The sequence below is a fragment of the Bombus pascuorum genome, chromosome 15 (assembly GCF_905332965.1).
Source record: "Bombus pascuorum chromosome 15, iyBomPasc1.1, whole genome shotgun sequence".
Taxonomy (NCBI): Eukaryota; Metazoa; Arthropoda; class Insecta; order Hymenoptera; family Apidae; genus Bombus; species Bombus pascuorum.
Window position 1 is genome coordinate 466,193 of NC_083502.1, and position 17,222 is coordinate 483,414.

Below are 17,222 nucleotides of genomic sequence, written 5' to 3' on the forward strand. Positions count from 1 at the left end.
AAAAGAAAGAAAAAGTCGTGTGTGAACGACGATACGATAGTGAAAAAACGATGTAAAAACGGACGCATGCTATCGTGCGATTCGAAACGATACAAAGAGAAAAGGGAGAAACGTGTATGAAAAAGAGAGGAAAAAGAAGAATTACCTTTCTCTGGCGAGACTTGGTCCCCATCTGTTAGGCGGCGGCAGGTACACGGAAACACACACACACAAGTAAACCAGTTAGACGTATATATGCATGGAGCAGAAAAGGAGGTTGGCTGGAAATGTACTGTGAAAAGGTAAGAGCGAAACAATGCGATCGCGATCGATCGATCGTCTGTCGTTGGTCGTTGCTTGAGTTTCCAGGCTGCACGCAACTGGTCCTGTAAAAATCTCTCACGATCGCCAACATTTCCCATGCGCTCTTTTCGTCTTCGTTCGAAGACGTTTCAGATCGTTTCACGTCATTTTCAAAGACAAAGTGGGCGACGCGGTTCCAATGGACGGATAAAAGGGATCCAAGGTGAGTAAAAATCGAAAATATCGAGGGAAAGATACGAGCAGGAAGACATGACGATGCACGACAACGTGAAACGATTAGGTGCCACGTGTACGCCACCAAGATAAGTGGTGTGTAAACGATTAAGGATATAGACGACTCGTAGGGGCTGACGACTGCCGGCTGCTCAGTTTCCCCGAACTCGTTTTATTTTCTTTCTTTTTTCCCCTCTTTCTTTTCGTTTTCCCTCGCCCGACTCTGGCTCGAACCAGGACAAACAAAAGCGCGAAAAGGGCACGGTCGAAAATAAACGAAACTCGGCGTGTGTGTATATGTACATGCTGTTTGAACGTTGAACACGATCGGGGCAACGCGAGACGAGAAACGAGGACGGCGTAGGTGGATACGGAGCTTAATTAACCTCTTCCCTTCGTTACGCTCGGCTCTTGACCTCGGAATATATCCGCTAAAGTTGTTGGCCAGATACTTCGCACAAGATCGTCGCTTACGTAATCGTAGCACGCGAACCGCTAATTCCTATCGAGCATCGAAAAGAAGCGTAAAGCGGAGATATACGAACGCTGGCTGTTTCGTGTAAACAATAAATAAAATGGCGTAGAAAGAAAAGAAAAGTAAACCTTCTTTGGCCAAATTCAAACTACTCCGTTGCGTGAATATTTCTCGGAATATCGGCAACTTTCGTAGCCCCTGCGCGTCGACCGAGTCGGAGAGATGAAAAATATAAGAGAAACATAGAAAAAAAATTGGAGAAGACTCTGGGTGTCGTGAGCGATCCCAAAAGGAAAGCATCCACGGGAGGGTGGGTGTGTTCGAGGGGAACGTAAAGGGGAAGAAAAGACTCGAAAAAAGTGTAAACGAGAGCACAAACGATAAAAGTCAATGTGTATTTACATGTTGCGGGAGCAAAGATTCACCTCGAGATCCATGGTGGTATGACGCGTCGGCGGCGTACCGTATTGGCCGTGTGGCGGCGGCAGATGATGGGGATGAAGGGGGTGTAGCTGCTGGGCCGCGTTGAACTGCTGATGATGTAGGGACGGTTGGTGATCGCCGCCGAGGGTGTGCCTCCTCGGCTCGTCCCTCGATCGGCCACCACCCCCTGAACCGCTTCTGCCCCCCGAGCCTCCGCCGACGCTTCCGCCACCTCCAACCCCCAACACACTTCCACCTCCGCCCCCGCCCCCTCCGACTCCACTACCCACGCCGCCGCCACTGCCGCCTCGCCGACCAGTTGCAACCTCGTTCGAGCCCGCCTCACCCTCCCCCCTGCCGGACCCACCTGAAACACGATGCAAAATCACCCTTTAGTCGATGCTCACTTTTATACAATATGCATCCTCACTTTTATAGGATACAGTGAAAATGTTTACCCTACGTTCTATAGAATTTACATATATATACAAAACTAAAGTAAAAATGTCGGTTGGCGGGTAGTTTGAATTCTATGAAATTTACATATATATATACACAAAAGAAAAGCAAAAATGTCGGTTGGCGGGTAGTTTGAATTTTATAGAATTTACATGTATATATACAGAAAACAAAAGTAAAAATGTCGGTTGGCAGGTAGTTTGAATTCTATAGAATTTACATGTATATATTTATAATTTACTTTATATTTTATAATTTATAATTACATATATATATAAATTTAAACTACCCGCTAACCTACATTTTTACTTTTGCGTTTGCGACGGTCATTTGCCAAATAGAAAGATCGCGAGAGAAGAACAGTAATTTAGGACTTAGGAAATCGATTTCGGATTTTCCAGGTAAAATTTGTATTTGTCATTAACCGTTTGAGTCGCTAGCAGCGCGATCACGCTGTTTAGATTTTGCGTCGAAAAGTCCCATTACATTTGAACGCTACGGAAGACTTACGGTATTTTGTATTTCATTATCTTCTCAATAATTTTTATATAATAATAATATAGATGTATTTCCTAAAAATAAGAAATATAACGAGCGCTATTGCGCCGCTTGTTTCTCTTCGCAATCGATTAAGACCCCTGGCACTCAAATGCTTAATTATTCCAATTATAATTTAATTATTCCCAAAATAAACTCGATTTTGCAGGATCGATCGCCTGATTTACCCTGAGGATCTACGTTATTACACACACACACACACACACACACACACACACACACACACACACACACACACACACACACACACACACACACACACACACACACACACACACACACACACACACACACGTACAACAACGATATAACTCGAAATTTGTAGCTTTTCAGTTATTGATACAGAAAGAATGGATGTTGTATAGAGATTTTTTTTAGTTTATTTTGGTTTTTACAATTTGTGCTGAAGGACATTTGGTAAAGTATTATATCTTATTGGTAAAAAAAATAAAAATAAAAAATAGAATATAGCATGTGGGTGGCTACCCCCAGCGGGGTGCCATCTTCGTGTTTGCTAGGTTATATCTTTTATGAGTTGTATAGAGATATGTGTAATTTTGTGTGCTACACTGGATTAGCCGCGTAGTAGTGACACATATATATACGAGTGCGTAGGGAAGTATGTTCGTGCGCAGCGTCTCGTAAAACAGAAAAATGCAACTGTTTCGTACGTATGGTGGTAAAGAAGACAAAAAGAAGTGCTGCGGCGCGTGCAATGTGTATCTACGAATATCTTGTAAATCACATATTGAATAAATCCGAAACTATTTTAATATCATTTCTACGTGTAATGTGAGTGTTGCTATACATTTATTTCAGCGACTGAGGTCCAGAATTCTCAACATGTTGCTTGCGATCTATCGGGTTCGTTTCTTTTTTCGTAACGAGATTTAAGTTTGGACGATGACCATTAATTTAATTGAATGACCATCAATTTAGTTGATTTGATCTGATATCGTCGATGTAGGGTATGAAACGATCATTTTTGGAATTAGCTGGTCGTTTTTTCCCCAACCTGGCGCTCGTCACAAAACTACGTTAACGATAAAAGAGCTTGTCTTGTTCTTCGGAAGATCAGAAGAACGAATTGGAACCGTTTATTTCTCTCAGAAGACCGAGCAGTTCTGTGCCGATGGAATAACAAAGTTGGCAGAAAAGTGGTGAAAACGTGTAAAGAAAAACGAACGCATCCTTCGCTTTGGTTGTAAAAATGGAACGAGATTCCCGTGTAACGTTCCCTGTGTGTACGTTCTACTGACAGAGTGCTACAGGCGAACTTGAACGATTCACCACGCGAGGGCAGCTGTGTCGCTATCACAAACTGGTGCGCGTTAAAACCGCGATCTTTTGCGTCACTGTTGCGCCAAATGAGCGATATACTTTTCAAATATATGTACACGGCAATGTTATACGAGAGAGCCCCTATAACGCTCGAAATAGACACGTTGCCTATTTCTCATTCTTCTCCTAAATTCATAGCAAAGCCTCTAAGCTATTCGACTGGATCTTTCTCTTGTTTGTATCCGTAGAACATCCTAACAAAGTTTAATCGGAAGAACATGGAGAACGCCTTGTATATTTTGCTCGGTTTCCCGCATGAATGCACTGCCGAGGGAGCGACAAACGAGCGAATAAAGTGGCGCGTGTCTTGTGGCGCCTGATGCTCGCACGTGTCTCCTGTAACTATTTCCGACCACTTCCGCGAACGCGTTATTCTCGGCCGAGTTTACCTACGATTTTCTGCCAAATAGGTCGGCTCCACGTTACACAGAAAACGACAAGTTTTCTGCTTAATCCGCTTAAGGTATTTGTAGCGTGAACGATATCCCTCAACGGTAAAACGCGTCGAGACTCGAAAGCCATATTCTTTGCGCAAACAAAATTTCTTGCCTGTGTGTACTCTTCATGCGCGCACGCTAACAAACAATTCAGATATGAAGAGAACGCTGTAATATAACGCTTTGCCTTGTAATATATAGAATTTTAAATATATATCATATATTTCACGATACTTTTATTCGAAAACGGTGAAATTGGAGGGGGAATTTTTCTCTAAAAAACAACTCTTTTTTCCATTTTACGCAACGTATTAGATTTTCAACAAGCTAGTAGGAACGGTTTCTCCGTAATTAATCGAAAAGTCACTTTGCACACAGGGCTACGTGTTGAAACTTCCAACTTTCAAGACGAATATCTCCATTTTGGTAAATCGCATATAGATATGAGAGATTTCAAACAAATTGTACGAAAATCCATCTACGCTACGAATGCCATCTAACTTCTATTTTCGTATCGAAGATGCCTGCCTCGCGTTTACGGTTCTGTCCATCAGTCGGTCACACACTTGGCCGCTCTCGACCAAATGATCGTGAGAATGTAATTGCAGAAAATGCAGTTCGATCAGTGGCTATCGCCCGTGGCGCGATCTACATCGATCGCCAGATTTCCAACATATTCCAGCGGAATAGCCCGCCAAATGGAAACTATTCGCCAAGTAGCGATCAACGCGTAATCTATGCGATCGCAATTCGAATGGCACGCGAGTCTGTCGAGGAAGCTGAACGACGAAACGTCTGTGAGTTTAATCGGGCCAGCGCGTTGGAAGCTCGCGAAGCAAATGTAGGTCGCAAACGGTTGTTCATCCGTTGCTCGCTCGTCGGCCCGCCTGTTCGACGTCGACGTGCAATTAACGGCGAGCTTCGCGAATTCTGGCACACCGGGGCAAACGTGTTTGCCTCTATCTTCGCCATCATATCTGCACGAATGGACACGCGCTATCGACACGAAGGACCTGCGACGTCTATCGATGAAAATAAAAATGATCGACTATCTTTGAAGCTGATTGACAGTGATTAAAAAAAAATTTAACTCTTCTCTTTATTGCTAATTGATCGGGGAAATTGTTTTAACGCGAGAAAAGTAAAAATGCGAAATACGATCGTTGGTGATGTCAAATGTTAAAAATATTTTGCATAATTTCGCTGAATTATCACCGAGCAACGAGAGATATTTATACAATCAGTTGCGTGTATTTTCTCTATGCTGCAACGTTCAGGGCTTTAAAAAATGATTTATAGGAAATCTATCTAGCTATCGATTAAATTAAGCTGGTCGCTGTACTCGCTCTTACGATACCACAAAACAAATATGACAAGAACTGGGCAAACATTACGAATATACGCTATCGAGATACACGAGCCAGTGACGGTATCGGGGCTCCACGACACTGTGAAAGGGTTAAAACGATCGATAATACGAACCCAAGAGTTTCTTCTCTGCCGTCGGATGCCTATCGATCGTCTTCTACCGACGAGCAGGACCGCCTCGCGCAATTAAAACGTCATTCGTCGTGGACTTATCTTCGGGGAAAGATGTGCTCGATGAAATCCATTAGCGGCAACACGAGAATTTTCTAACCGTATTGAAGTCGGTTAAAAGCATCGGCACGCGTGATTATCGATGGCAAGTACGAGCAAGCGAACGCTACGAGCGAAATTAATAATCGATCCGGCTGCCACCTTCAGCTTGCTGCAATTGATTTTTCTAACTCAACCTTCTGCACCCTCGAAATCACAGAAGTGTTTGCTACATAAGAAAAAGAAAAAAAAAAATAGAGAAAAGGAACTTGATAACGAGCTAGAACACGGAGACACGCGAAGCGACCAAAGCAAACTTCAACTTGCTCGCTTTACAACGACGCTATATCGTTTCCACCTACACCTACAGTACGCGATACATATTCCCCTGCACTGACCGGTTCGATAAAACTCGAAGCGCCGCGGCCGACGATACGACCAGCACTGGTAACCACCACGACACCGCGAGATTCTCGAACGCGTTTATTTTCAGAATAGCCGGCGAGCATGCACGCGAGCGAGGAAACGAAACCGACGAATCAACGAAAGCCTGCTGTCCGCCGGCTGTCCGTCGAGAAATCTAATCTCAACGTTCGGATATATGTGTGTATTCGATAATTCGTCACCGTAGATAAGATTCTGTACGGTCGGGCTGCGAATACCTGTAACCTGATACGAACAACATCGACTCGTTCTCCACATCGAACACGATGTATTTCTCGTGTAAAGCCGAATTTAGACTGTTTCGGTGTGCAGCAATATGGCGGCTGAAACGACGGTTGAAATTGACCTTCATCGACCGTGCTTCTGCGAAGTGCAAAACAGCGTAAATTCGTCTTAGTATGTCGTTTCCCTTCTCGTATAGAAGACGCATTTTATTTATTAGAAATACGACGTATCGCTATTTTTCAAATATTTGTATTGTATTGTATCAAATATTTGTTTAATTAGCATCGACTAGCTGTGAAATGTTTCGTTCAAACGTTGTCCATGTCTGACTCAGAGCTATGTGGATTATCGATAGAAGTTTTAAATAATATTTGTACGAGTTTTGTGGTGTACTTTTCTCAATTCGTATCGAAAGATCTGTCCGTCGTGAATGGAATTACTGTTGCTCGTGAAATATCGTCAATCTGGGATTAGAGAAACACCCAATAGTCCTTATAAAAGATATAACCTAGCAAACACAAAGATGGCACCCCGCTGGGGGTAGCCACCCACATGCTATATTTATTTTTATTTTATTTTTTTTACCAATAAGATATAATACTTTACCAAATGTCCTACAGGACAAATTGTAAAAAAAAAAAACAAAATAAACTAAAAAAAAAAAAAATCTGGGATTAGAGATAACGTGGACACTCGATCCATGCAAGCAAGAACATTTCACGCTAATACGTCTGTTTCTTATACAACGGGAAGAACAATTATTCATTATCCTTTATCTTCTATTATTATTCCAAGTAATTATCTATTTGGTTATGGTTTAAAGTGATTTTCTTTTTCTCTAATAATCGTATCGAAGGTAGGAAATTGGAGCGCGTTCCGTTTTCAACGCCACGTAACGAGGACGGTGGATAAATTCGTTCCGATAAGCGAAACGAAAATAACCGACACCCTCGTGCAATCACAAGTTCAACGTTCCCTTTCGACTAGACAGACTACACCCACGCGAAAATAGTGTAACTGTAGTAATTATAGCGAACGTAGAATGGTAGGAGGGAAGGCCGACGCTGAGAATGTTTGCGTGAAAAACAACCCTTGCCAAATTCTCTTCTTTCTTTTTCTTCCAAAAAAAGTAATCGGTACTATATGTCGTTTTGAATATTTATCCCATAGGTTCTCATCTTTTTTTTTTTTTTTTTTTTTTTAAGGAAAATATTCATCGTGTTATATAAATACTGAGCGCGTAAATTGAATCTAAATTTTAAATTAAATCAATTAAATCTAATCGTACGAAATTAATTCCGATTGTAGACGTATCCAATATGTACACACGATATATTTCCAAATACGACGAAGAACGCGGAATAATGATGCATCGAAGAAATTGAAAGGTGTAATAATGTACAAAACGCATAATTATAGAAATGCGGAAATATAGAAAATATTCGAACTATGATACTCTCTATAATATTTAGGAAAATAAAAAAGTTGGTATCTGATGTCTAATTTGTACGTGAAGCATCGCATCATCTAATAACTTGGCCAGATACTAGAGAGAAATCGAAACTTAATGTTCCATCGAAAAACTTACGTCATCCCGAAATACCACGACCCGAACATCATCGTACATTTTATAATTATCCTTTTTAACTGCTTCGATCGTATGATATTACATGTCAATAGCACATATGTATTCGCTGATTTTTTTCTCTTTTATTTAAATACATGGACGAGCTCTTTTATCACTTTAGATCTTGTTTGTGTTATTGTCTTTGTTTTTAATTCTTGGTAATTAAGTTCTGTTTAAGTACTTGGTTATTATGCAGTAATTACGCATTAACCATAATCGATATTAATTATTAAACTCTTGATAATCGTAATTTATTAATCTATAATTAGATCATTCATTTACTTTTGTAGCATTTCTCTTCTTGTACTATTGATGGGATTTAAATGAAATAAAATAATTTCCCATGTAAGTTTCACCTTTTTATAATTCTAAATTATAATTCTATAATTATATTTCTAAAAGTTAATGGGATTTAAATGAAATAAAATAATTTCATATGCAAGCTTTACCTTTTTATAATTCTAAATTATAATTCTATAAATAAAATATAATTCTATAATTATATTTCTAAAAATTAATGGGATTTAAATGAAATAAAATAATTTCATATGCAAGCTTGACCTTTTCATAATTCTAAATTATAATTCTATAATTATATTTCTAAAAGTATGAATTTACAGAAAAATCCGCCGTCTGCTTAGTTATTCGACTTTTGATTTTTCAAAATACCTCACGAAAAGACAATCGATCACACGTTCGAGAAATTCATCGACGTTAATCCATAGCACGCGATCGCATGCACCGCACGTATCTCGCGATCCTACGCGATTAGAATTACATTACGCGTATGCTCGTGGCCCGATCGAACTTCATTACCGACACGGACACGGTTCCCGAACTAATGCGAGCCATTTTAGTTTCTTGACCTCGTCCGATACAACTGTTGCGCGTTTCCGCTGTGGTTATCACGAACAAATCACGAAACCTACACTACCGTTTAATTCTTATATTCATATATTATTAGTAATAATCAGCCATTGTTAATAAAAATCGAGCAAAATGTGCACGTATTTCTGGCAAGCCTGCACAGTCGAAATCGGAATTTGGTAAAAATTTATGATCGCCGGAGTCAGAGTTGGAAGAACATTTTACAAAATTTCAATTACAATTAAAGTTTCTAATTTTTTCCAATTTTTTTGTAAATTTTACAAAAATCAAAAATATATAGAAAATGATCGCAAGTTGTGTCAAAACCTTAACACCATCCAGTCTGCAAAGGTTATCTTCGACACTGGGGATAATTAAAACGGATTTAAGAGAATTTATGAAAGAGGATTAGACTGAACTTATATATTTTCTTATTTTTATAAAAATCCTAGTTTCCCATTTTACTTTGCCTTTATTCAAATAAAAGGAATTTTACTTAAAACTCATTTCGTGCTACTTCCTTTTGTTCTTCTATTTTAGACAAACTGCATTGTATCATTACATTATCGTCATATCACATTATATTGTTATTCGAAAAACTGCAATTTAATTTATCAATTGTATTTAAAGTCTTTTTCTTTACTGGCAATAGAAACTTTATTTTTATAATTTCTTTGCTTTATTTGTCTTTACTGTGAGCATAATATTTTTAGCTTTTTGTAACACTATATATAGTATATATAAACATACTGTCTACAAAACATTAATAAACTAATTATATACATAAACACATACAATTAATATGTTAACAGCAAAAGAAAAAGAAAAATAAATGAAGTGACGAATTTTCATTGCCGACTGTGCAGTCCTGGTTTGTGGACGACAGCGTAACGACAGTAGGAGAAAGAGGGCGAACTCGCAGACTACGAAACGCGATCATACGGGAACAAACGTCACGTATGAATCTGATTGATGAGAATGACCGTTGATCGGGCGCAAAAAAGTTCTGACTGGTTTTTATATCCTACAACCGCTTCAATACAGCATGTTTTATAACCGATGACTATAAGGGAAAAAGGTGATTTTTATGACGAGGGCCAGAGGAAAAAGAGATGCTGAGAGAGGCGCTGGAGTCTACAGCCGGTATACTCAACGCCTTCACTGCCACGGTGATCATCGGTGACCCATGTTGTTAAATTTTTAAAGCGATTAAAATTCCATGGAGTGAAAAATTTCCAATAATGTGAACGATTTAAACAACGTCGTCCGGAAATATCGCGCAAATACGATATAATATTTTGCAAAAATGAAATATGCCATGATACAACAGTTCTTAAGCAATTTTTTCGTTTACCACGGGCCTCCTCTAAATAATTTTTTGTTGTCGCAAATTTCCTTCGATAGAAGAAAGCTTAACTCAAGATCTAAACGCATAACGAGCCAAAGATATTAAATGTATATTCAAGATATATCGAAATATATTTTATAATATAAAATATCCAATATAATGTATTTTATAATATATAATATCCAATATAATATATTTTATAATATAAAGTATTTAATATAATATATTTTATAATATAAAATATCCAATATAATGTACTTTATAATATAAAATATCCAATATAATATACTTTATAATATAAAATATTTAATATAATATATTTTATAATATAAAATATCCAATGTGATATATTTTATAATATAAAATATCAAATGTAATATATTTTATGATATAAAATATCCGATATAATATACTTTATAATATAAAATACCCAATATAATATACTTTATAATATAAAATATCCAATATAATATACTTTATAATATAAAATATCCAATATAATATATTTTATAATATAAAATATCTAATATAATACATTTTATATTAAAATACAAAATATATTTAAACGCATATTTAAAATACCAGTTAGCTGCTCATCTGCAACCTTCAAATTTGGAGAGAAGAGATTCGTTACAAATAAACAAATACACGTAGCAAATAATTTTTATTCGAATAACGCGATAATAACTTAAAAACGCGAGGATTTGCTGGCTTTCCAGGGACTACCGCGTTAAGAATCGTTGCTGTAGTATATTACATCTACTGCGGCTGGCAGAGCAAAATATATGTTTATATAAAATTCGCATAGCACTGCCTACGGTAATTAATCGCTTTAACTATATCCAGGATGCTATAATACGGGAATATGGAGTAAGACGAGATTAATGTTTATTTTGCATTGCTATGCTTCCATGTTACTGAAAATTAACAGCTGAATTTTGCACAACACCGGTAGTTAAAGCCAACTTATACCGTCTTTATGAGTTTAGCGAGAATTTTTCTCATCCTAACGATTATAATCTTATTTTCTATCGTTTTTTCAATATCACAATAGATGATAAATAACTGCATATTCTCAATGTTCTGTCTCATAATTTTATATTAATTAATTCTCTCATAATTTTATATTAATTAATTTTCTCATAACTTTATATTATATTATATTTCTCAATATTATGTCCTGCATATCATCATATTGTTTAGTAATACGAACGTTATTCGTAAGAAAATAAAAACATTAATTTCCATGCAACACTTGAACAGAATGGGGATATTTGTAAACGGAACTTTACATGCAACGAGCGTATAGAAGAAAAAGCGACAGAGTTGGACCAAAGAGTCAACGCGGAAGAAAACTGCAGATTTTAACACTGTGGAGAGCAAGCTAGCTTTATATCGAAGACTAGTTTAGGACCTTGTCAAACTATGTCCTGCAACAGGACGCAGAATTAATATTTTATTTTAAAGAAACGGGGGGTCTATTATTTGATCCATGAGCAATGGACACGTGCAGACAGATACCCCGAGGCAAGAACATTGTTATTGTCTTTAAACTTGTTTCTTTTGTATTAAATTTTGCAAGTTTGTTTTAACGTATTTAAAACACTATATGTAATATTTTCTGTAAATGTAACATAGATAAACACGATATTCTAGAACAGATTTTTTCTTAGTGTTCCAATCTTGTCGCAACTTCCCTTACTTATGAACAGCGCTGTATACGTATTCCGGGAATTAACTGTCAAATTTAAACAGACAATAATTTCTCAGCGAACTCTACAGGCCGTTTATCGATCATCTTCGGTGAAGAAAACGCGCTCGAAAGTGCGCTGCTCCTATGCCATTTCTTTCCTTCCTGTTTGAACGCTCAAATTTCACGGACCGAGCGAATCTCAAGCAAAAAATCTTCCAAACAGAAAACCACCACAAAGTATCTGACTGCACGCAAAGTACATAAATGAAATTCGCGAGAATCGCAAAATCGACTCTGAATCTTGCGATTCCTGAAAGTTTCGTTTCAATCGTGTTTCCGCTCGATCGATAAAAGAATACGAGCGAAGAACGACTCGAAGTACGTAGGAAGTACGTTAAGATTCGTTCGGACGAAAGTTCAGCGAACTGACTGGTTGGCCACGACGCGCGTTAATTAACCGTAATTGTTCGAGGTTGTTACAGAATGGGACCGTTGGAAAGGCTTTCGAACGAAACCGCGTGCTTCGCCAACGTTTCAAAAGCCATTCGATCAAACACCATCGAATAATTCATTGTCTTAATTACAATCGGCGATTAAAGCTTAACGAGAAGCAACGAGTCCATCAAGAAGCATTCAATTTTCGTTCTTAATAATTGCCATAATTTTTTCACGCAAATGAAAGAAATACATATAGCAGAGAGGTGAACAAACATTTAGACAAATGTTATTAACAATTGGTCTAGAAACCAGCTGCTATTTTTTCTCACTGTATATTCGTTTTGTATCAAATCGGAGAAAAGGACGAGAGCTTATCGTATACGGTGATTGTACGTCGACAGATCGTGCAATGAAAAATCATCGATAATTAAACGGTGTTTTTTCAGAGAGAAAGGAAAGTTATTAAAGTTGGGAACAGATGGACAGCGAGGGCCAAAGTAAAGAGGTTAAGAGGGATGAAAAGGGGTCTGGGTTATAGGGCGGTACATTTAACGTTCTCTTAATTTTACCCTGTTTCGTAGGGAACGCGAATAGAAAAGCAGCGTGCTGCTTGTACGCCTGCGTGTCTCACGCAGACATGTGTGTGTATGTGTGTATGCGCGCGTGTATGGTTGGCTGTGAATCGCGCGCGTGCCGCGAGAAAAAAAAATCTATATCGCCTTTCAACGCCGAAGAATGTATTTCGGGGAGAGGAAACATTCCCGGCACGTGCACGTGCGTGCGCGATTACGTGCGTGAGTACGTGCGTTATTTAGCGGCGAGTTTGCAGTGTCGCCGCCGTGTCCACGTGTCTTCGATTCTTTGTACGCGAAATCCACGACTTTGCACGAAATCTCGTCTAACCCCAGTATATCCGAGATCATCGATCCGGTTGAACCGAGAATTCCAAACGCGTGATGGAAAAGAACGTCGAGACGGCTGCCTTATTTATCGGGATTTATCGCTATTTATCATAGTACAGGTTACTTACCACTCTCTTTCTCTCTGTTTTTCTCACTAAACGTGTGTAAATCAAATGGATTAATTACAAGCTTAACAACGAGCTTAAGCACGTCCAGAAGCGAGAGTGGCGTAGTTCACTGAAATTCCCGCTTACTTACATTTCGACGTTGATCGGAGACACACGCGAGAGATGATAACGGTTCGATGAACTAGAGAGATCGAAAAGGGAAACAAAACTCGCGAAACACTTTACTAGATATCGTAACCGAGGTGCATGCACTAACGCTGGCTAGCGCCGGCAGCCGGCTGCCAGAACACCAGAAGGAAAACCGAGTTGAAAGGAAGCATCGCTAGAATCCTCGTTGCTGCCGCCACCTTCGCCGTTGCTGCCAGTGCCGCCGCCGCTTTTATAATCAATATTAGTTGACGGAGGATCCGCTGAGCGTCGCCGTTCGACGCTGAGAGAGACGGAAAACCGGCGATTTCTCGCATGCACACGTTGCCTCGCAATTAAAGCTCGCAAGATGCGCCAGATAAGCGACAAAGCAGCTTTCGTTGACAGATCGTTTTCATTTTCGCGTCACTTACTTCTTTTATCAGGAGTTTTCGCTAGGGGGATCAGACGCACCTCCAGAATTCGAGTCTCCTTCGATCTGCATCCCAACCTTGTCCTTGTCTCGCACTCACGACACCGTCAACTATCCGCCGAAATCGCGTGAACGTTTCGAACGAGGATACTCGACGTCCAAGTGCATGGTCGCGCGAAAAAACGAATCGAGAGCGGAAGAGTGGCGTCCTCGGTCGAACGAAACGCTATTGGTTGCACGAGACACACGATTTAGGGGATGTCGAGGTGGTTTGACTGGATTTGAAGAGAGGAGAGCAAACGGAAAGATGGTGTCGCGTATTTTTCGTGGAGAAACTGGCGGCAGGGTGTGGCGAGAGAACGTTTTAAAAGATTGGCACGCGATTCGCTTCGACCGGCGTCCACCGGCGGCGAGGGCGCACGAGACGACGCGACCGTCGCGACGCCGTCGACGCTCGCCTCGCGGCGCGACGCATCGCGCCATCTCGTCGCTGGCGATCGCCGCGCCAAGCTGCCATGGTATCGTCGAGAACTGTTCGCTGCTTTGCCCTTATCACCGACCGGACGAGGAATATGCGGTTTTATCAGCGGAGACTGTGCGAATCTACGGCGGCTCACGAACCACCGCTTCCAGATGTTTCTGAAATTGACAGCCGCAGGTGCAAATATTTATAAAACTATAAACGGTATTCGTTTGTCCACATTTGTCTACCCATCTTTTCTTTGGTCGTAACATTTTTTTTTTTAAGCGAACAAACGAATACGGTTTATTTTTTATAGAAACATGCATTTGTAGTTGTCGACCTCTATATAATAAAAAATTAAGAAACGCGAGTCAATTTAGGTTAGGTCGATCTTTTTCAGTCGTTGTAAATGCACAGAGACGATTCGAGATTCGTGAACAAAGAAACCATTATTTCCGACGGATGGCAAATCCGAATGGCGCGTTTCGCTTTTCCGATTAACAGGAGGTTGAAAGTGTCTTTTTTTATATGGTAGAATGGATGGAAGCAGATGATTTGGTTACGATAGAAAGACATCAGGATTTAGAAAACGTTAGAAAATAGCGAAAACTGAAATGGGAAAGCGATTTTGTCCGGTGAATGTAAGAACGAAAGAAAGGCAGAAATCGAGAAAACATTGGATACGCCGTATAAATAGTTGCCGTACCGAGGCAGTTGCTAAAGGGATCAGTCAGGGCATTGCCGTGTCATGCTTTTATTAGACGCGAGGAGCGCGTAAATTTTTATTTCTAGAATCGAATACCATCGGAGGAGTAAGCAAATATTAATCAAGCTTTATAAATGGGAAATATATCTTGAGGCATATGGAAATTTTCATTTTGCCCGAGAATATAATAACTGTAATATGCAAATTAATCGATACACCAATTAAGAAATAAATCACGACCGCTTGGAGAATCGGGGAATTAACTGTACTGTAAAATTGGTTTTTTCCACCCATCCTCGGCTCCCATTTTCTCGCCATCTATAGAAACACGTTTGATTAAATTTTTCCGATCAAACCTAAGAATCGTGTCATTGGTTTTTTTTAAAAATCCATTTTTATAAAAAGGCTCGTGCACTCAATTTATTTATCCGCCATTGGCAGAGTACTCGGTCAAAGTTTCGTTGAATTTGCTGCAGTGGTTTGAGAGAAAATGGGTCACGAAGTTGGCCAATGTTAGACGTGGATTGAATTCCGTTGTGAATTCCCTTAACGTTATACCGTTATGAATTATGAGTAATTATAACCATCTTTACGTAGAGAACAGAGGAATCGTTCGTCTGATTTGAAAGCAACGAAATTCCAATTCAGCACTTGAATATCGTACTTAGTTAGGTAAAATCGTTAAAACTTTCGTAACGTGCAACGAACTTTCGTAAAAGCTGTTGGAACTTGGAACGAAGACGTGGAAAGATAAGCGTCAACGGAAATACTCGTTTTAATTCGTTTACTTGGTTGAAGCGACATCTCTGCGTAACTAGTTATACCCGTTGCCCGTGGCTTTGCTGTGTTACTTCCGGTTGCACGCTCAAAGCTGGATGGTTCGAAAGAAACAAAGTAAGAGGAACGAGGTTAAGTTCGATCACATCGACCCTCGTTCTCATCGAAATCCGCTTTTCGGTGTTAAGGACATCCGATTCGATTGCTAGTCGTGTTCCTCGAATTAAACACGCATCCGATATATCGCGATGTTAATTTAAAATTCACGCTATCGCAGATAGGTATATGGACATTTTGATCGATGTTTATTAACAACGCCCAATTATTTCTGAAAATCAGAGATCCAAAATAACAGTTATATTAAGCATTTTTTTTTTTTTTTTTTTTGACAAAAAATCTTTCAATGAGAAATTTCTCAAAATACAAAACGATTAAACGATATGACTTACAACTCTCCTAATTACGAATGACCATTATGAACGATTAAAATTTTTTTTTCGTCAACGATAAAATTCGGTTCGTCGATAATGATTATCCGTAAACAAAACAAAATTCCGTCATCGATAATGATTACCGGTAATCAAAAAAGTTTGGATCATTTGTAATGGCTATTCGTAACGAAGTTTTTTAATCAGAATAGTTAACTTCTTGTACGATTTCTTCAGTGACCATTATAACTGTTAACGAATGAAGAAATGGTCGATGACAGTGAATGAAAGAAAGAAATGTCTACTAAGAACACAGAATTAACGACAGGCTAATGATTAAAACGATGCTTCGTGTCATAGTCAATTAAATTACAAGTATGACGTATTAACACGTTTACGCCGGCGTGTACCACCGGTGGCTCACGCTCGAGTGCACCACCAGACGGCGTGTACCACCGGTGGCTCACGCTCGAGTGTGCCATCAGGCGGCGTACGCCACCGGTGACTCACACTTGAATCTTCCATCAGGCGGTGTGTACCGCCAAAAATGTAGTTTGCAACTTGAGAAAATTGTCATATAGTTGAAAATTTAAATAATAGCGAATAGAAAATTTCAAAAATAGAGAAACACAAATAGCAGCGCTGGTGTGAGCGTGTTAAACAGTGAACAAGGTAATGGTTACTTGCACACAGGAAAATACTCAAAATGTTCAAAATTGATTAATTAATTGCAAAAAACATGCAATTAAAATGCAAGAAACGAAATGTCGTTATAGGACTATAAAGAGCCTTCTGAAACAGCCAATCTCAATTCTTAAGGCTTTGGTTCA

The 17,222-nt window shown here is 39.2% G+C and overlaps 1 protein-coding gene and 1 long non-coding RNA gene across 9 annotated transcripts in view; one reads left to right on the plus strand and one right to left on the minus strand.

Moving 5' to 3' along the window:
- Positions 1–17,222, minus strand: part of LOC132914594 (uncharacterized) — a 172,084-nt gene that overhangs the window by 86,597 nt on the left and 68,265 nt on the right. For all 7 annotated transcript variants that reach the window (XM_060973816.1, XM_060973814.1, XM_060973813.1 and 4 more), the window contains exons 4-5: positions 1,417–1,781; positions 146–172 (exon numbers count right to left, since the gene is read on the minus strand). In XM_060973816.1, the coding sequence (XP_060829799.1) occupies positions 146–172; positions 1,417–1,781 (392 nt within the window). The remainder of the gene's footprint in view (positions 1–145; positions 173–1,416; positions 1,782–17,222) is intronic.
- Positions 1–17,222, plus strand: part of LOC132914607 (uncharacterized) — a 157,993-nt gene that overhangs the window by 72,597 nt on the left and 68,174 nt on the right. The window lies entirely within an intron of this gene.